The sequence below is a fragment of the Ursus americanus genome, chromosome 31 (genome assembly GCF_024610735.1).
Source record: "Ursus americanus isolate L20-20 chromosome 31, mUrsAme1.1.p, whole genome shotgun sequence".
In the NCBI taxonomy this organism is placed as follows: Eukaryota; Metazoa; Chordata; class Mammalia; order Carnivora; family Ursidae; genus Ursus; species Ursus americanus.
The window spans coordinates 26,664,055-26,684,943 of NC_142157.1; the positions used below are offsets into that span (position 1 = coordinate 26,664,055).

Genomic DNA, 20,889 nt, shown 5'->3' on the forward strand with positions numbered 1-20,889 from the left:
ATTCCATACAAATTTTAGGATTGTTTGTTTGAACTCTGTGAAAAATGTTGATGGTATTTTGATAGGGATTGCATTGAAAATGTAAAATGCTCTGGGCAGCATAGACATTTTAACAATATTTAGTCTTCCAGTCTACGAGCAGGGGATGTTTTTCCATCTCTTTGTGTCTTCCTCAATTACTTTCATCAGTGTTCTGTAGTTTCTAGAGTACAGATCCTTTACCTCTTTGGTTAGGTTTATTCCTAGGTATCTTATGGTTTTTGGTGCAATTGTAAATGGAATCAATTCCTTAATTTCTCTTTCTACAGTTACATTGTTAGTGTATAGAAAAGCAACTGATTCCTGTGCATTGATTTTGTATCCTGCCACGTTCCTGAATTGCTGAATGAGTTCTAGTAATTTGGGGGTGGAGTCTTTTGGGTTTTCCACATAAAGTGTCATGTCATCTGCGAAGAGGGAGAGTTTGACTTCTTTGCCAATTTGAATACCTTTTTGTTGTTGTTGTTGTTGTCTGATTGCTGAGGCTAGGGCTTCTAGTACTATGCTGAACAACAGTGGTGATAGTGGACACCCCTGCCGTATTCCTGACCTTAGGGGGAAAGCTCTCAGTTTTTCCCCATTGAGAATGGTATTTGCTGTGGGCTTTTCATAGATGGCTTTTATGATATTGAGGTATGTTCCCTCTATCCCTATATTTTGAAGAGTTTTAATCTACAAGGTATTTACCCCAAAGATACAGACGTAGTGAAAAGAAGGGGCACCTGCACCCCAATGTTCATAGCAGCATTGGGAACAATAGCCAAACTGGGGAAGGAGCCCAGATGCCCTTCAACAGATGAATGGATAAAGAAGATGTGGTTCATATATACAATGGAATATTACTCAGCCATCAGAAAGGATGAGTACCCACCATTTGCATCAACATGGATGGAACTGGAGGGGATTATGCTAAGTGAAATAAGTCAAGCAGAGAAAGACAATTATCATATGGTTTCACTCATATGTGGAGCATAAGGAATAGCAGGGAGGACATCAGCGGAAGGAAGGGAAAAATGAAGGGGGGGAAATCAGGGAGACGAACCATGAGAGACTATGGACTATGGGAAAAAAACTGAGGGTTTCAGAGGGGAGGGGGTGGGGGGATGGGCTAGCCGGGTGATGGGTATTAAGGAGGGCACATGTGATGTGCACTGGGTGTTACATGCAACTAATGAATCATTGAACACTACATCAAAAACTAATGATGTACTATATGTTGGTTAGTAGAACATTAAAAAAGAAGTTCCTAAGGGTGAAGCTCTGATCTGATAGAACCAGTGCCCTCACAGGAAGAGGAGGAGAACCAGGGATGTCTCTGGGCCGTGTGAGGACCCCGTGAGAAGGGGGCTGTCTATAGGTCAGGAGGAGAGCTCTCTCTAGCATCAGATCATGCTGGTACCTTGAAATGGGACTTCCAGCCTCCAGAACAGGGAGAAAATCCATTCTGTAGTTTAAGCCCCTCATGATGGTTTGCTATGGCAGCCCAAGCAGACTTGGATACCTCCCTCCTTCCCGCTGGCACAGAGATAGTGCAGGAAAATGTGTGACACGTGACCCTCCCCTCCCTCCCCCACCCTCGGTCCAGTGTTGGAAAAATAGCTAATAAGATCGTGGTGGCTCAAGCATTTAGTGTAGAATTAAAAAAACCCAACAATATATTTATTTTTTATAAATTGGAATTAATGTATTGTTTGAACCAAAAGCTTATTAATATTTTAAAATTTATCAAATTTTTCATTTATAGCAGGCCATTTGAAATGTTTATTGAGTGAATAAATGAATATTTGAAAAGGATACCACTGACCCTGTAATAGAGAGGCTGTGTACTTCTACCCCCTCCCCACCCCCAGCATGGAGATTAGCTTTATGTTTGACTGAGACTGGGCCCAGACCAGCGGGCCCAGTGACAGCCTCACCAAAAATGCTGTAGGGTGACTTTAGGGGACCCTACGCACATTTGTCTTCATGGGCCCCTCTGTCCAAAGAAAAAAAATTTTATTTACAATGGCATTTTTCTGATATTTAAAGAAATGAACGTGAAAACACTTTGGTGAGCCTGTGAAAGTATCGTGAGCTCTCGGCACTGTCCCTCTGTGTCCTGACAGGGGTGTGGTCTCCATGACTGGAGTCTGAGCGATGTTCCCATCACTTACCAGCTGGGAGACTTGGGGACTATCACGTAGTATCCTCATCTGGATACTGAGATGGATGAAGACGTCACTATAAGGGGGGAGTCTTTTTGCTTGGGGTACTTTGATAATGTCTCAGGATGGAGTGTGCTGCAAGAGTAACGCATTGTCTCGCAAGGCTGCAGGTGAGCTGGAGCTGAAGACACACTGTGCCCCCACCCAGAAATCTGGGGGGCATGGGTCAAGAGCAGAAATGTCACAGGGAGAATCTTACGAAGAGGCTTCTCTTCTTCGTGTCTGGGGGACGTCTTCAGTGATATTTCCATTTCTCTGTAAAGCTTTCTGAGAGGTGAATCTATTTGGGGGAAGTGGAAGGTGCTGAATTCTGCTCCGAGGTGGGGTTGGGTCCAGAGCAGAAGCAGCTGCCCCAAGTTATGGAGCCCGAAAGCTCTCAAGAAACAAATGATTCCTTTTCACATCAGCGGCCCTGGGCAGGATGCAAAGCGCATCGTGGGCCTCATTTATCCATGACGGATAAACTGACTGATGGTTATCTGGGGCAGTGGTTCTCAACTGGGAGTGACTCTGGACCTCCCTTCTCCTCCTCTGGGGCACATTTGGCGATGTCTGGAGACAACTTAGGTTGTCACACCTGCGGGGGAAGGGTGCTGCCGGCATCTAGTGGGTGAAGCCTGGGATGCAGCTAAACCCCCCACGAGGGCCCCCAAACGAGGAGCTGGCTCACAGTGTCCATAGTGCCGGGGCCCCAAAACCCTGATATAGCGCCATTCCTCTAAGGGGTGCCCAGCATAAAAAGTCAGGAGCAATATTTACAGCACGCTGTGAGGTCAGCCAACTGTATTATTATTTAAAACAACAACAACACACAGCAACTTCTTTCATGACACGTCTCCAAAGGCAAGGGAAACAAAAGAAAAAATGAATTTTTGGGACTTCATCAAGATAAAAAGCTTCTGCACAGCAAAGGAAACAGTCAAGAAAACTAAGAGGCAGCCCACAGAATGGGAGAAGATATTTACAAATGACACTACAGATAAAGGGCTGGGATCCAAGATCTATAAAGAACTTCTCAAACTCAATACATGAGAAACAAATAATCAAATAAAAAAATGGGCAGAAGATATGAACAGACACTTTTCCAATGAAGACATACAAATGGCTAACAGACACATGAAAAAATGTTCAACATTAGCCCTCAGGGAAATTCAAATCAAAACCACATTGAGATACCACCTTACGCCAGTTAGAATGGCAAACATTGACAAGGCAAGAAACAACAAATGTTGGAGAGGATGTGGAGAAACGGGATCCCTCCTACATTGCTGGTGGGAATGCAAGTTGGTACAGCCACTTTGGAAAACAGTGTGAAGGTTCCTCAAAAAGTTAAAAATTGAGCTACCCTATGACCCAGCAATTGCACTACTGGGTATTTATCCCAAAGATAGAGATGTAGTGAAGAGAAGGGCCATATGCACCCCAGTGTTCATAACAGCATTGTCCACAATAGCTAAATTGTGGAAGGAGCCGAGATGCCCTTCAACAGATGACTGGATTAAGATGTGGTCCATATATACAATGGAATATTACTCAACCATCAGAAAGAATGATTACCCAACATTTGCAGCAACATGGACAGGACTGGAGGAGATTATGCTAAGTGAAATAAGTCAAGCAGAGAAAGACAATTATCATATGGTTTCACTCATTTATGGAACATAAGAAATAGCAGGGAGATCAGTAGGAGAAGGAAGGGAAGAATGAAGGGGGGCGTTAAACAGAAGGGGGAATGAAGCATGAGAGACTATGGACTCTGAGAAACAAACTGAGGGCTTCAGAGGGGAGGGAAGTGGGGGAATGGGATAGGCTGGTGATGGGTATTAAGGAGGGCACGTATTGCATGGTCCACTGGGTGTTAGATGCAAACGATGAATCATGAAACATTGCATCAAAAACTAGGGATGTACTGTATGGTGACTAACATAATATAATAAAAAAATATTAAAACAACAACAACACATAATCTATTTATGAACTTCTTCCTCTCCACTGCCTGGCCTGATCTAACATCTAATAAGTTTACCATATAACCTGCTAAATAACTTACATTTATTCTCAAGACTAAGAAGCAAATGTGATTTTTCCATTCACAGTAACCGAGCAAGTTAGGCAGCCGAGATTTCTGTCCAGACGTGGGCCACCATCGCCCTCTGCTGGAGAAGTTTGAAACTGCTGCTTTGTGCAGAGAAGAAGAAATGAGGCCATTCTATTTGAGTGAGTGTCTGGGGCCACTGAACTTTGGTTGAGCTTGTGATTGCCTAAAAGGGTGGGGCTTATATTGGTTTATAGGATCAATTCCTTTCTTATGTAGTATCCTGAAGTTTAGACATTATTTGATAATGATTAAATATTCCCATCCTTCTGTATGAGCACAGAATTAATTCATGGAACAGTATCAGAGCTTAATGGTACACACAACAGAAGCAGATGCTAGGGTGCTCCTTTTAAGTTTTGATTACTTAAAAATTATAGAAAATTTGGTAAAAGTATACAAAATATAGAAAAGTAAAAGGAAGAATAAAAATTTTGGCAGTCCTACTTCCAGAAAAAAAAATTTTTACATTTTGGAATATTTTCTTCCAGTTCTTTTTCTAGGAACGTAATGACCTTTTAAAAACTTATTGTTTTTTATTTTGTTTTTATTGTTTTGACCAATTGTTACATACTATAGATAAAAATTCATGTCCTTCCCCCCCCCGAATACATCATAACTGTTTTTCCATGTTATTATGAGCATATTTTGTGCCTGTGGGGGACACGCAGATGCGTCACCTAGATTCCATTTCTGGGGAAGGACATGCTGCCCCAGCTTCTGCCTCTGGCCGCCACCCCGGGACTACCTGGGCTACAAGGAGTCACCTGGACCAGGTTCATGCCCTTCCCAGCACAGCCCACGTCCAGGGCCTGTGGGGACAGGTGTGATGGCCCTGCAATTTTGGCCCAATGGGGAAGCACTCTGGTGGCTGTTTCGGCTCTAGGAGGTCAGCTGCCACTGGACTTCTGCCTCTGCCCAGTCCTGCTTGCCCCTCTTGTCTCCCACAGCTGCCCCTCTTGTCTCCCACAGTCTGCACATGTAATTCCCTCTCAGGGTCTGCCTCCCACAGAGCAAAGCCTGTGTCCCCGTGACTATTTTTTTGAATGTGGTACTATGTGCACATGTTAAAAAACAAAACAAAACATGTGAACAGTTCAGAAGGGTGTCCGGTGCAAAAGCAAGTCTCCCTCCCACCCTGACCCCACCACCCCCACTTGTTCTCCCCAGAGGCAAATACCATTCTCCACTCTGAGTGTATCTTTCCGGGCTGGGCTGCACACATGTGGTGTGTTAACGTGATGGTTAATGTTATGTGTCCACTCGACTGGACCACGGGAGGACCACGTAGCTGGTTAAACGTTATTTCTGGAGTGTCTCTGTGAGGACCGTTCGGGAAGACATTAGCATCTGAACTGGTAGACTGAGTAAAGTGGACGGGGTGGAACTCATCAGTTGAAGGCTTGAATGGAACAAAAAACTGGAGGAAGGCAGGATTTCCACACTTGCTGCCTGACTGCCTGACCTGGGACATCAGTCTTCTCCTGCCCTTAGAGCCCCTGGGTCTCGGGCCTTTGGACGTGGCTCTCTGCTTTTGAACTACACCACCAGCTCCAGCTCTGGGGGTCTTCAGTTTGCCCACTGCAGATGGTGGGGCTGCTCAGACTCCATAACTGCATGGGCCAATTCCTCATAATTAATCTCTTTCTAGAGATCTCTGTCCATCTGTCTGTCCAACTGTCCTGTTGGTTCTAGTTCTCAAAGAACCCTAATACAGCTGCATATCACTTTATTTTTTTAAAAAAAAGATTTTATCTATTTGAGAGCAAGAGAGTGAGCGAGAACACAAAAGCAGGGGGAGGGAGAAGCAGGCTCCCTCCCTGCTGAGCAGGGAGCACGATGCGGGACTCGATCCCAGGACCCTGAGATCATGACCTGAGCCGAAGGCAGACGCTTCACCGACTGGGCCACCCAGGCGCCCCATCACTTTCAAAAAAACTTTTTATTATGAATAAATCTGGATTTGCTGAAGAGTTTCAAGGATAGTGCAGAGCTCCTATATCTTCTTCCAGCGTCTAATGTTACCTTCTTGGACCACCGTGTTCACCACAACTGGGCAATTAACAGTGGTATATGCTGTTACCCGAACTGCAGAGTGAAGTCTGATCTCACCAGTTTTCCACTCCTGACCTTTTCCTGGATGATGCGGGATCCGCATTGCATCGAGCAGATCACTTCGTGGCTTCATGATACCCCTTCCAGGAGAAGTCCTGCAATCAACGCACTTGTGTTGGACTCATAGCGATTCTGCTTTTTAAAAAAATGCTGGGGGCGCCTGGGTGGCTCAGTTGGTTAAGCGTCTGTCTTCAGCTCAGGTCGTGATCTCTAGGTCCTGGGATCCAGCCCACATTGGCTCCCTGCTTGGCGGGGAGCCTGCTTCTCCCTCTCCCTCTGTCCTTCCACCTCACTCGAACTCTCTCTCCCTAAACCATCGTCACATTAAGACAGTACATTTAAGGGGCGAAATAAACTGTCCGTGCAGGAAACAGGACGCCCTGTTTCAAACCCCCGAGTTCCAGACTTTTCCAAGGCAGACTTGTCATGTGTGGTGAGAATTTGTCACCTCTCAGACGTAAGTCCTAGTGATTATTTCACCAACAAGTTCTCCGTAATTTATTTTAAAAAGAAACAGAATCAAACCTGAAATATGTCCCTAAAGGAACAGAGAAGCATGGTGCCGGAGAAGGAGCTGTTCATCAAAGGCTGGCCATTTGTCTACACTGCGCGCCCGGGGCGGCTGTCAGCACGGAGTGTTTCAGTGGCATCGGCCGAGCTCTCCACGGCTGCGAAGACGGATGGATTCTAAGTGGAACCTCTTCTCCTCGCAGTGACCAGGCATGATAGTGTGCGAAATAATGGTCGGAAAGAACATCACCAGGCCCCTAATGAGAAGCTGTTGACAGAAAAATTGCTCTCACATTCATCAAAAAGCCAATAAATGTCAAGGAAAGGACTGGAGATGCAGCAGCTCGTAAATTCTCTCTGGAGGGGGGTTTGGGGACAACACACCTTCTGTGCCCTTTTCCTGAACGTTGCTAAATAAACTTCCAGAAAGCGTAGGACATTGATGGGGGCTTACGCTGATAGCTTTGAGGGCACGGCCACAGGGTGGCCACTCCGGTGTTTGGCCAGAGGACCCTGTTTTTGGTACCAGCTCTGGCTACATCTGCATCTTTTCGGCCATCTAGACCTTGTCTGTGTGATGTCACAGTTTGTAAGCTGACCGAGAGCTGAGATCCCTCCAGGCTTGAAAAGCCCAGGCTTTCTGTAGATGATCCTATTTGCTCAGCAATGCGTCAGAACGGGTTTTCGCTCTAGAATCCCATAGTCCCGGTTTGCCTCTGGTGCTCGGGGAGCAGCCGACCCTATTGCTTCGTTGTAACCTGTCTTCTCTGCTGCTACATCTTGTTTTCAATTTTTTGTGAGGGGAGGGGGATGCTCGGTGAGAGCAGCTACTGTGAATCTGCCGCTGGGCTTAGGTTGGGTGCTCCCCCAAAGGCAGACCCCGAATCCAGGACTTGTGCGAAGGTTGTTTATTTGGGAAGTGATCCCAAGCAAGGGTGTAGGACGAGGGAAGGCAGGGAAGGAGAAAAGCTGATCGAGTTTGCATTAGTAAATGGGCCAGTGCTATGGGTGAAGGGGCTCAACCCCACTGGGCCCTTCTGAGGAAAGATAGCACCCCATCTCAGCATCGTTCCCTCTGACGACCGGGCGGGGACGTTCTTCCCTGGTCTTCCGTCCTGCTGCTGTTTGAGGGGTGTCTCTGGAGGCCTTAACTCCCCCCCACTTCCAGGTGGGCCTGTTGAAGGCTGAGCGAGCTCCTGGAAGTGCCAGAAATCACTCCCAGAGAGACAGAGACAGAAGTGCTTGAGAAGCAGCAATAACAAAATACCACAGACTCGGGGGGCCTAAAAACAGAAATTGATTTTTGTACAAGTCTGGAGGCTGGAAGTCCAAAGTCAGGGTGCTGGCAGGGGTGGTTTCTCCTGAGGTCTCTCTCTGTGGCTTGCAGACGGCTGCCTTCCTGCTGTGTCCCTGTGGGGTACGTTCCCGTATGGTATGTGCACAGCACTGCTGTCTCTCTCTCCCCCCAGAAGGACACTAGTCCTATTGGATTAGGGTCCCATCCTTAGGACCTCCTTTAACCTTACCATCTCTTTAGAGGCCCTTTGTCCAAATGCAGTCACACTGGGGAGTAGGGCTTCAGCATATGAATTTTGTGGGAACAGAATTCAGCCCATAACAGGGGTTAGCTCTTCCCTGTGGAAACTGCCCACCACAGCTGCAGGTGAAATGGCCGTGGGTCATCACCAATATTGCCACACATACATTAATGTAATCCTCCTAACCCCTTAGCAGGTACGCGTTGTTATCACCCCTCTTATAACCACAAAGAAACTCAGACTCAAAGAAATTAGACAGCTAGCCCCACATCACACAGCTAGTGAGAAGGGTGAACTCAGAGGTAACTCAGCTCTCTGACTCTTGTTCCATGATAACTACTTCGTATTTGAATTTTAATGTGTTCATGATTTATCTCATGGATAAATCTGGAGGGTCGGAATTGTCTTACACTTAAAAAAACAAACAACCCACCCCATAGTGCCTAGCATAGGACTTTGCAATTAAGTAGATACTTCATAAATACAGGCATTGAGGTTTTAAAAATCACCTCTTGGCTGTTTCTTTTGGGAGATAGATCGGGGGGGGGATCTATGAAGGAAGTTAAATCTGTTTTCATGTGAACATGGTAACTTTCGAGGGACAGGTCACACTGGGGGCCCAACAGGAGGAGGGGTGTGATGGTCCTTGTAGGGTATGGGCTGGGTGAAGGGCACAACTGACCAGTCGGGCAACTGTCCATCCTCCCTTAGGGATGGGGAGGGCTTGCTGATCTAGGAACTAAGGGGCCTCAAGGAACATCACTGGTAAAGACTGGACAGACTGCTGTTCTAAAGGTTAATTAGCAAATGATCAGAGTCATAACTTTGACAACAGTAACAAATGAGACAATTTTGGCTTAAGGTTCAAATAAGCATATTAACCATTTCGGGAGATTCTATCAAGTGCGAATCTGTTAGATATCTTTGCCCCTTGCCAACCAACCACGTACTTTATACATCTCTCTAGGTAAAGAATGTTTTATCACCACAAGTGTTAGCACTTGGAGACTGAAACATGCTTCAGCCATGCCTTTAAAGAAAGAAAACAGGCTTTCCAGAACCCCTGGGACAGATTCCATCTTAGTGTAGCAACATGACTCCCGAGTATCGACCTACATTCACGAAGAGACGATTACCAACTTCCCCGGGTCTATACAGAAAACGGAATTAATTCATGTTCTGCTCAGCGATTTCACTTTCCAAAACTGATGTCGAAAATGTGAACAGAGAATTTTATTTATTTATTTATTTATTTATTTATTTATTTATTTATTTATTTATTTTATTTATTTATTTTAAGATTTTATTTATTTATTGGACAGAGAGAGACACAGCGAGAGAGGGAACACCAGCGGGGGGAGTGTGACAGGGAGAAGCAGGCTTCCTGCTGAGCAGGGAGCCTGATGCAGGGCTTGATCCTGGGACCCTGGGATCATGACCTGAGCCGAAGGCAGATGCTTAATGACTGAGCCACCCAGGCGCCCCTCAACTGAGAATTTTAAAAAGCCCATCTGTATCCTGTAGGCTGTACCCTGGCAACGTTTACTTGGACCTACACAACCTGACTGAAGGCCCACTCTGTGCTGAACAGGGTCTAGCCTCCAAGGATTGAAAAACCGCTCCTGCAGGAACTCACACCTTTGTTGGGGGGAAGGGGGGTGGTGAGACACTAGACTAAGAATGAAAAAGAAATAATTGAAGGTGCTTCCCGCACAATGGAAGTATCTACAACATGAAGCAATGTAGCGGTCACCTGACAACGACAGAGGGGGGAAGGATCACGGGGCGCAGGGATCACAAACCCATGCCCCCAGAGCTAGACCCACTGTGTTCCCCCAGGGCGCCTGGGTGGCTCTGTCGGTTAGGTGTCCAACTCTTGATTTTGGCTCAGGTCGTGGTCTCAGGGTCGTGGGATGGAGCCCCGAGACGGGCTCCGTGCTCAGTGGGGAGTCTGCTTGGGATTCTCTCTCTCCCTCTGCACTCCCCCGGCCCCTGCATGCACCTGTGTGCACAAGCTCTGTCTCTCTTAAATAAATAAATAAATCTAAAAAAAAAACAAACCCCAAAACCACTTCCCCTCTACAGGACACATGATACAGAGAGGTCTTTGAAATTCTCAGACCACATTTCCCTAATCAGTTTTAGAAAGTGAAATCACTAACCAAAACCCACCCCTGCCTAGCTGTGTGATAATGAGCAAGTCACTTCATAACTTCATGTTTTGGTTTCTCATCTGCATACATAATGGCATGCGTAAGGCCTTCTTCACAGAGATTTTATGAGGATTAGTGTATTAATGTCTGCAAAATGCTTAGAACAGTGCCTGGTGCAGTCACTACATAAATGTAAGTGTTGTTGGGCTCTCAGTCACATTCCCCTCTGACTGACGCATTTTTATTTTTTCTTTTTTTAAATTCCTAGAAACTTCTAAAACTGGCAATTATCATCTCTTTTGGTAAGGTAAATATTGAAAACATATGACATAAAAAAAGAAAATTTCTTAAATGTGTAAAAAGCATATATATATGCACAAGTTGGTTTTAGAGTCTGTGCTTACACAGCCCTGGTCAGGACAGGAAGATCCAAGGGAACCATTGCTCTGAAATCACTCGGGATGTCAGAGGACTGCCACACTGGGCGTGTAAACCTCATAATGTGGGATGTGCCAACCCACCCCTTCTCCCTGCGCCCCTGCTCCCTGTGGAACCCCCTCCTCCCCCACGCCGGGGAGCTAGAGGGGGCCAGGCCATCTCATCCAAGAGACCCTGCCTGCCAGCTTTCCATGGGCCTCTCTTTGGGACCTGAAAAATAAACTGTGGGCTCCAAAATAGAAAAGAAAAACCCTTGTAAGACAGAAAGTTAATATTTTATTAACTGTAACACATCAAGTTCAATAATGTTGAATTTATCTCCTGAACACTTGATAATTGCCAAGAAATCACGGGGCTCCTTTCCCTAAATAGAAGAATTACATTCAGTGTGGAATACAGGTGTATTCGGATGTTTAATGTGATAGGGGGTGGGGCTTCCAGAGGCACGAGCACCTGGGGCCTTTGAAGGCCCTAAAATCTGCCCGCGTGGAAGATTTCCAGGGGCTCCTGGAAGAGCTCAAGCCTCCTCACGTTCCTCTCCAAGCTGGTGGTGACTGCCTCCAACTTCATCAGAAAAGCTGCACGGGCTCAACCGTTAAAATACAGATGCAGCTGGAGAGAGACGGTCACTTCCGCTGGAAAGCAGGAGTTCATACATTTTAGTGTGCAGAATTACTTGGAGACTTTTTTTTTAACGCATATGTTTAGGCCTTGGAAGTGTGAATTTGTGATTCAGTAGGTCGGGGGAGAAGCCCAGGAACCTGCATGTGAAGATCCAGGTCATCCAGGGCCCACACTTTGGAAACTCTACTCTTTGTGCAGTGGGTTTTCAGAGGAAGCAGAGGAAAAGTGGTGGCGGGAGTGGGAATGGGGGGGTTGCTGGCTGAATAACGCACGTGGACAAAATGAAGGGTGATTGCCAGTTGGGGGAGAGATGTGCGTCAGGTCGCGGCTTCCTGGTCGATGACACCTTCAAGAGGTGCAAGTGTGGCCCCGAGGCTCTGAGTATCTGGGATGGATTGCTCGTTCTCAAAGTGCTCAGGTGTTGCCAATGCTCTCTGCTTCTGGAGGTAAAACGCCCATCTTCTCCGTTTGTAGAAGAGCTTTTCCTTTGAGCAAAAGCTACCTGTTTCAAGTTCCTCGGCAAGTTCCCAAATCCCAGTATGGTAGAGTCCGGAGCGTCACAGCGAAGAGGGTCCAACAGTGTCATGTATTTTGGACAGAGCAACGGAATCACCGGCTCACGGCCACACTGCAGACCTGGGACCGGAACGTGGCGTTCTCCGTGCTCAAATCCCTGCTTTTCCCCGAATCTCCTTTGGTAAGCAAAACTGTGTGGCCTTGGCTGGGGCGTTTCTGATTGGTTTCTTCAGAGCGCATTCAGTCTCTCCAGGCTGGAAGAGCAGTCTTTTCAGCATGTTGGGAGGAACATGGCATGGTAGTCAGGAGCACAGACTCAGGACCGTGCGAGCCGAACCCACATCCTGGCTTGACCTCGGCAAATGCCTTCACTTCTCTGAGTCTCCTACACACCAGGGGGGTGGTCAGAGCTACTCCAGGAATTTCAGCTCCTTAAATCAGCCCTGTCCTTAATGGCAACTACCTCCAAATTCACTGGTGTGAAGTTAGTCGGGGGGCTGGTATCACACCATTTGCTGGTATTCTGCGGGGCTCAAGCCAGCCGGTGGAATGCTCTGTCACACAGGGCGAGGGGACCCCGTTCCCTGACTTCCTGGCGCTTGTGCTGCAGGGGTGTGGTCTGCGGGGCTGAGGTCAGCAAAGCTCCCTGAGAAGTAAATGGTACAGACAGAAAGATGAACATAGCAGGCTTTCCAAAAGCAATCATCATGTGTGTTTATCAGAAAAAATTTCATTCAATGTCCCAGTGGAGGGAAGCAGGGATACGAATTAACCCAAGATTTATATTTGCCTGGGGATGAATCATATGACATCAGAGGGCGGGTAGCCGATTTTCCTTCTGGATTATTTGCTCCACAGGCGAGGATTAAGATTTATAGCTAGTCCCTGAGTGCGCATCAGCTCACAGGCTGGGAAGCCAGCCCAGAGCCCCGAGGATTTCGTGGTTTCAGGGTGTAGTGCATGCTCATACAGAAACTGGAAAGTTGACTTTTGATTCTCATTTGCCAAATGTGTGTGTGAGAAGGCTTTGTCACTTTCTCCGAAGCCCAGGGCCTCTGTGACACCCTCTCCCCCACACCGTGTGATCTCGCAGTGTCAGGCAGGAACTTCCACGTCAGGCCACCTGGGCAGGAAGGTACAGCAGGGGCCCCACTGCCAGCACTGTTTCTGAGCGGACCAAGACAGCCGCATCCTTCCCAATGTGGTCTAGAACGGCAGCGGACTCTTTATTGGCTTCGTAGTAAAAACTCCGTCCATGGTCCGCCGATAATCAAATCTCATGTCCCTTGCGCACTGGCAGAGTTCTGCAGCAAGGAGTGTGTGGTCCGTTCTTTCGTTCTGGAAAGCTGCCGTGGAACAGGGCAGTCCTGTCTTCGGGGCTGGCCTCCCGCCAGCCCAGGCTCTGCCCACGAGGCCACATGGCCAGGGGAAGGCGCACGCATGGCCTTTTCAGGCAGAGCTTGGAACCCTCGCTCTAGCCAGGGGCAGCTGTTGGACCTAGCACAAAGTGGGCCTCAACGACTCACCTGCAGGATGGAGACAACCGTAGTGCCCGCTCCACGGGGTCTGGTGAGGATGAAATGAGAACGCACAGAGGGCACCTGGCACGTCCTAGGTGTCCAGCAAACCGCAGCTCTGATGCCCTCTGCGCACGACGAGCATCTTAGTAACAAGTTCCTCCTTTCCAAGAAAGCACTCTTTTTTTTTTTTTAACCTTTCTAAACTCAGGCAAAGCAAAAAATTGTCAATCTCAATAGAAACCCGTGGAAACACTGGGGACAGCCATTGCAACACGTGCGAGCCCTGAAGGAGAACCCCGGGGTAGAGCCCTGTGCTTCTCTATCTCAGCCTTGGGACTGGGCCACATTATGGCCACATTCTACTCCGAGGGAAGATAGACTGTTTTGTTTTGTTTTTTTTTTAAAGCCCTACATGTGAAAGCTTGAGGACAAAAGATCTGGAATACATCTTGGGCCAGGCTGGGCCCGAAGCCAGAGAGGAACAGGTTTAGGTCGTGATCCACGGGCTTGCTCAGCTGGGGAGCTCGAAGGCCTGGGGCTAGTTTGTACCGCCTCCCGGAAGTGGAGCAGAGCAGGTGGGGTGCAGGGGAGAGAACACTCGTCCTGTGTCCCTCCCACCGCTTCCTGATGTTTCCGTCCTCGGGGTCCGGGTGTCAGGATCTCGGCCAGGACGCTCACTACAGAACCATCAGGCACCCGGTGTGCAGCTTACAAAGAAATAGATCATTGGTTTTCTGTTTGTTTTTTTCTTTTCTCAGACAGCTTGCAGTCTGGCTGGGGAAAGATAAAATTACCAGTCCCTCTCAATATTTAATCTTTTTAAATCACAGAAGATTAGTCCAAAGCCTAATTTCTGTTGAGAAGTGGAATCCAGAAGATTTTCGGTGTGGAGAACATCCTGTGGAGAACTGAAATGCTCGGCCGCTCCTGGGCAGCCAGAACGACCTCCACCTCCGGGACACTTCAGAAGGCAGAGTTCGGCTGGCATCCTCCTGTTACACTTCTGTGTATCCTCACCTTCTCCCGCGTCAGGCGACCCCCCAGTTACGGGCCTTTAAGGCGCATCTCAAGGACCAGGCTTTCCACCACAGCTAGCCGGCCCAGGTGCTGACTGTCCTTCCACTTGATTTGATTATCCGCGTCCTCCTTTCCCCACGGAATCCTGGCTTTTTGTTCAGACCACGTGCGGTGAGACCATTACTGCTGTTACATAGCAGGCCGCCTTCTGTAGTCATGAGGCAGCAGTGGTGTTCCGGCATCAGAAGGTGGGGGGCGGGGGCTGCCTCTTCCTCCGCTTCTCTAATGAGAGCACTCACTGCGACCAAACGGGTTTTCTCTTCTGGATGAAGGCCTTGATTCCCTCTTGCCCATCCTTCAGGGCCACGTTGTCCACCATGGTCTGGGAGGTGAGGTGGTAGGCTGTTCTAAGGTCCTGGGGCAGCTGCCTGTAGAAGGTGGCCTTACCCAAAGACACCACAGGACGGCTCAAGGAGGCAATCTTCTTTGCAATTTTCATGGTCTCTTCCTCTAGCTGGTCTTCTGGTACGACTTTGCTCAGCAGCCCATGGAGCAAGGCCTCCTGAGCAGAAATGGGCTCCCCAGTAAAAAGCATTTCTAAGGCAACCTGAGGGAGGAAACGTGTGTTATTAAGGCACGCTCCTTGTGACCCCCCCTGCTAGCCAAGCCACCCTCTCCCTTCCAGTCTGCTGACTTCCCTACAACCTCAGTCCAGTTACCTGCTTCTTCAAATAGCATGTCATCTGTCAGGCCCGACGTCTGTGACACCCAAACTCCTGCCAGGGACAGGGCTGGATATTTCCAAGAGGAAGGAGAATGCAAGTCCCCAGGAAAGGGCCTGACTCACCGCGTTCTCCTGCTCCTTCCCCAGAGCTCATCTCCCAGACCCTGCCAAGCCAGGAGCTCCCCTCTGCCTCTTGCAAGGGCCAGGCACGGGACAGTGGCCACGTCTGATGGGAGGGAACCAAAACTGAAGCCCCAGACCTGCCACAGACCAACGCAGTGGCTGCTTTCCAGAAGGAGGAAAATGCTCAGAGATGCCACCACCTCAGGTCCGATTGAGAGAGCAGTCCCTGAATCCAGAGGAGGAAGGATTGAAAGGAAATATCTTCCAGGGACCAGACCTAGGATCCCGGCATGACGTAACTTACTCAAGATGCTGCCTCCCTCCGACGACCCCCACCCCTACACTCCGGGCCTGCAGAACAAGGGGTAGAGATTCCTTGCTCTCCATGGTTTGCTCTGTTCTATAGCCTGCCACGTACTGTGCCTCAATTCTCTAATTCTACAAAGCCTGGCCTCTTGAGAGTCAAATTCACGATTTCAAAGTGGGGTTCCTGCTGCACATGGAGCACACAGGTGGGGAGGTACCTTTACGCTCCCGCCCCCACACCTCCTGCAGCCCCACTGTTCCTTGAACGCACCGGGCATGCTGTCACCTCGGGGTGCTTGTACTTGGTACTCCCTCTGCCTGCGATGCTCCGTCCCCAGGAGTCCTCACGACTGGTGCCCTCGTCTCCGTCAGGTCTCGGCTCCCACATCCTCTTGTCCACATGGTCCTCCCTGACCACGCTAGTAGATCTGCAAAATCTGCAGGTCACACCCCAGCGCTATCCCCTTCCCGGCTGGATCGCCAGCCTTTGCGCTTCCGCCATTTAACACACCGTATATCCAAAATGTGGATTTTGTGTATTGTATTATCTCCTTTGCTAGCAGGTAAATGCCACCAGGTCAGGGATTTTTTTTTTTAACTGTTCTGTTGATTTCTGTGCCACCAGCACAGAAGGTCACTTGCACATAGTAGGCAGCTTACTAAATATTTCTCGATGAGTGACTTGAGGGATGGCAGATGAAAGCCGGCGGCGTGGCAGAGGGGAGGCTCCGTTCTTGGTCAAAGCAGAGACTCAGCTTCCGCCTGCGCTGCTTATTTGGGCTGCCTCGTCTTGGAACCTGGCTGCTGCGGTGGGTGGGGATGTCCAAGACCCAGGAGAGGCTGTGAGAATGTTCCAGTGTCCAGCCCAGCTGGGGTCCCAGCTGAGAGGCTGCCCAGCAGCCAGAGTCGGGAGTCAGCGAGTCACTCCCCCATCTGTAGTTCCTCCCAGCTGAGGCCACACACACTGCAGAGCAGAGAGAAGCTTCCTCACGGAGCCCTGTCCAGATTGCAGATTCATGAGCTCCACGAATGAGTGTGGTTGCTTTGAGCCACTGAGTTATGGGTGGTCCGCTCAGCAGTAACAGATAATGGGACCTGCTTGAGATCCGATCTGGGGGTCCTTAGCATTCAGATCCTGCTACCAACTAGGTTTCTCAACCTTGGTGCCATTGCATATTTGGAGCCAGATGATACCTGGTTGTGTGAGATTGTCCTGTGCATTGTAGAATGTTTATCAGCATCCCTGGTCTCTATCTGCCAGGAACCAGGAGTTACGTGTCCCACCCCCCCAAGCTATGACCATCACAAATGTCCCCAGGCACTGCCAGGCATCCCCTGGAGCCGGTATTGCCCCCAGTGTAGAACCACTGTTTTAAATGGTTTTTTAAATCATCACACTAGATTGTCTCAGCTAGGGATGGGGCTTTGATAAAGAAGGAGGGGTCAGAAGGCTTGGCTTGAGGACTCCTGCCATCATGGGGACAAGTGGAGTACCTCCTGGACTGGCAGTTGGGGCAAGTGATGCTGGTCCCCAACTTCTCTGCAAAGGTATGGACTAAGTCCCAGCACTGTCCAGTCTGGGGGAATGTAATGGCTCTATGTTGGAGGCAGCAGGAACGCGATGCCTGTGGGTCACTCCAGAGACCACGTGTTGGTTGGCCAGGAGTAGTGTCATCACTCCAAAGCAGGTCGCAAGCCCCTGGTTGAACGTGGAGCTAAAAGCCAGGTCCTGCTGACTAAGGGCTGCTAAGACCCTGCTGAAGACACCCAGTGAGTCACATGAAGGGGCCGGGACAAGGTCTGCTCTGTCGCTGCCTGAGAAGCACGTTCAGCAGGGACCCAGGTCAGAAGCCAGGGGAAAGCAGGGTCACTGCACCTTCCAGCCTTTCTTTTCCTCTGTTCATGTGGGTGGCTCTCAAGAAATTCATGGGGACCACAGAGCAGACAGTGGCCAGCCCTGAAAACAACACTAAAAATCAAATCCAGTGAAGAAAAGTCCTCAATCCCTTTACAGCAATCCCTTCACAGCAGGGGCCAAGACCTCAAACAGCCTTCCAAGAGTAGTTATGAGGGGCGCCTGGGTGGCTCAGTCAGTTGAGTATTCAGCTCAGGTCATGATCTCAGGGTTGTAAGATCGAGCCCCGCGTTGGGCTCCGTGCTGGGCATGGAGCTTGCTTGGGATTTTTCTCCCTTTCTCTCCTTTCCTCTCCTTCCCTCTCTGCCCCTCTCTCCTCACTCTCTCTCTCTCGCAAATAAATAAAAATCTTTTAAAAAAAGAGTAGCTATGAAAATGGTAGCAGAATTGGAAGGAGGAAATCATTAAAATCAAAGTAGTAAGGGCTCCTTTGGCTGGCTCGGCGGACAGGCATTCATTCACCCTGTGCCGTCTGTACTTGCCGGCTGGGCTCATGATCATGGGACAGTTCCCTTGTCCCTTCCTCCAACAGATGCTTTCTTCAATGTCTCTGTTCTTCCTATGTCTTTCTTTCTCTTCCTGAGCCTCCTTGGTTCTGTTCTCCTTCCCGTGCTTCCATGACCCGCCTACAGAACGCCTGTCTGATTCAGATACTTCAGCTGCCCGGGGTCCAAGAGCTCCAAGAAGTTTTCAGGGTGAGTCCTCTGGAGCCCAAGCTTCTGCAGGCCTGGGCACAGGCCAAGGTGCGGGTGGGGGATCCTGTCCTGCCTGCAGAGTGTGGCTCCTCCAAAGGACCCCGGGCATGTTGTTTCTCGTCTCCCCCTTCCCCAGCTGGAATGCAAGTGTACGAATGAGTCTCTCAGACATGTGGTAAAGAACAGCCTACAAAGGACCGCAGGGCTCATGGTCACATCAAGTGCAACAGAAATGCTAGGGAAAACGGTCCATCTGAGCAAGACCTGAACAGAGGGAAAGAACTATGATGCTTCTGCTTGCTCAAGGGGCCTGGCACGAGTCTGTGTTTGAGGCTGGGGGCCGGGTTCCGTGAGCAGGAACTCCAAGCGAGCACAACTTTCTCTTGGACATTCATTCACCCAACAAATATTCACACAGGAGAGCTACAAGTATCAAGAGCAGTGCTACGCACTGAATTGTGTCTCCCCAAAATGCATGTGTGGAAGTCCTAGGCACCCGTGCAACTGTTCTTGGAGATGGGGCCTTTAGGGTAGTAATTAAGGTTAACTGAGGTCATTGGGGAGGGCCCTGATTCAATAGGATTGGTGGCCTTTTGAGCAGAGTTAGAGATCTCTGTGTGTCTGAGTCTCTCTTGCTTCCACATGAGGACATAGTAGTAAATAGTAGGAAGGTGGCCAGCTCCAAGCCAGGAAGAGAGCTCTTACCAGGAATCACACCTGCTGGCATGTTGACCTGAGACTCCCAGCCTCTGGAAGTGCGAGAAAGTAAATTTCTGTTGTTTCAGCCCCAGGTGACTAATACACACCCAGGAAGACTATGGGTTTTTGTAATGTCTTAATTCCGAAGCAACTCCAAAAACACATTAAAAAAAAAAATCCAAGTCCCAAGTCCCGAAACTGAGTCACTCGGGAAGAATGTGGAGTCCTCACCCCTGAAGAGGTATGAATGGGGGCGGCCCTGTCTGTCAGGCCCAGGCAGCTCTGCCCACAGGTGGATACAGGATCTCTTAAATTCCCTCCTAGACAAAGGATTCCTAATGTTATTTCAGGATCTCTAATATCCACAAAAAGGAAGTGACCTCGAGCTATAGCATGAGGGACTGTCATTGGACAGAAGGTATTTTCTCTTCCAGTGAGTCAGCCAGCCAAGTGGAGAAGGACAGAGATAGACAGATGGTCAGAAGGTGAGAGACCATCAAAAATCAGACAGCTATCTGATGCGTCCCCACCAAGTTCTGGGCTCTGTGCTCAGCACACACCATCCCAGCCTCTCCCAGTACCTACTACCTAGTGGGAATGAGAATGGCTAAATTCAGAAATCACCTCATAAGCAAATATTTTCAAAGACAAAAGACACTCGTCTTTCTGGAATACTCTAAATGCAGCCTTGCCTGCCGGTAGGTGAAGGGACCACATCATCTGGACTAGTCCCTTTGACTCCTGGATCCATCATCTTTTTTGGGCACAAACTTCCTTCATTACCACTTACACAGATTCACTTCCAACAAAAAATCTGAATTGTTAAATAGTAGTAGGTTCATTTAAGTCCCCATCCTTTTTCCCACCTGATGGAAAGTGACAGACTCTTCTGTGAAGAGGGATCACGAGGAGGGCCTGGGGCACCAAGTCTTGTCGGGCTTTGAAACCCAGTTTGGGTGCCCTCAGTGCGGTCACGGGGTTTGGAGTCAGGCACACGAGCTCTGCGTCTCAGTGTCTTCTCAAACCCAGGCAACACCACAGGCCTCTCACCTCCCAGGAGACATCACAGGAAAGCCGGTTTTCAAAAGCAAAGAAGTCAAGAGAACAGGTGAAGAACCAGGACGATAGAGAGGTGGCGGGCTGAGTGGCTTCCTTCCAGCGAATGACGGATGTGTCCGACTAGACGGGAACGGGGAGGAAAGGGCCCCTGTGGCTCTTACCGATGGAGGCGCATCGCTGGCTGGGGGCAGCCCGGAGCTGGGTGCGCCAGCGTCAGCCTGGACCGGGCGGGGCACGCTCTCCCTCGTGCTTCCACTGCCCTGGCTCCTCGCCTTTCGTTCCGGAACACCAGGAAGGTCTTAAGGGGATTCACGCTACTCCTGAAAGAAGTCTTGATGGGAGTAAGGTCAAGAGCCCTGCCTGGGTTCATCCCCTTCTTTGGGCCTCGGTTTCCTAATCTGTCTACTGGGGTCATAGTGTTAGCACATATTGATTTATGGGGATTTTACCCAGGTGGGTTGGATAACAGCTTGGTATTCTCTGAGAAAAAGAAAGCCTGTTTACTTTCTAGCTAATCAGCACAATCTTTGCTTATGATTGAAGTTTCTATGTGGTGTCCCCAGAACTTCAGATGAGAGAGAAGAAGGTGCCTTCTCTCA

At 49.0% G+C, this 20,889-nt stretch overlaps 1 protein-coding gene and 1 long non-coding RNA gene across 8 annotated transcripts in view; one reads left to right on the top strand and one right to left on the bottom strand.

The window, feature by feature from the left end:
* Positions 1–7,400, top strand: part of LOC123789976 (uncharacterized) — a 40,325-nt gene extending 32,925 nt beyond the window's left edge. For 3 of the 4 annotated variants that reach the window (XR_015722463.1, XR_015722461.1, XR_006778968.2), the window contains 2 exons: positions 4,340–4,460; positions 6,998–7,400. This is a non-coding gene — a long non-coding RNA (uncharacterized LOC123789976). Of the gene's footprint in view, positions 1–4,339; positions 4,461–6,964 lie in introns of all 4 variants that reach the window. The other variant, XR_015722462.1, reaches the window with a different exon arrangement.
* ECHDC3 (enoyl-CoA hydratase domain containing 3) overlaps positions 7,094–20,889 on the bottom strand; it is a 28,544-nt gene continuing 14,748 nt past the window's right edge. Inside the window, exons 5-6 of one of the 4 annotated variants that reach the window (XR_015722460.1) lie at positions 13,759–15,376; positions 11,346–12,878 (exon numbers count right to left, since the gene is read on the bottom strand). Coding sequence is in view for 3 of the 4 variants with exons in the window: in XM_045793920.2 (XP_045649876.2) it covers positions 15,065–15,376 (312 nt within the window). In the remaining variant the exon portion in view is untranslated. Of the gene's footprint in view, positions 7,232–11,345; positions 15,377–20,889 lie in introns of those variants that run through there. The other 3 variants (XM_087857719.1, XM_045793921.2, XM_045793920.2) reach the window with 3 other exon arrangements.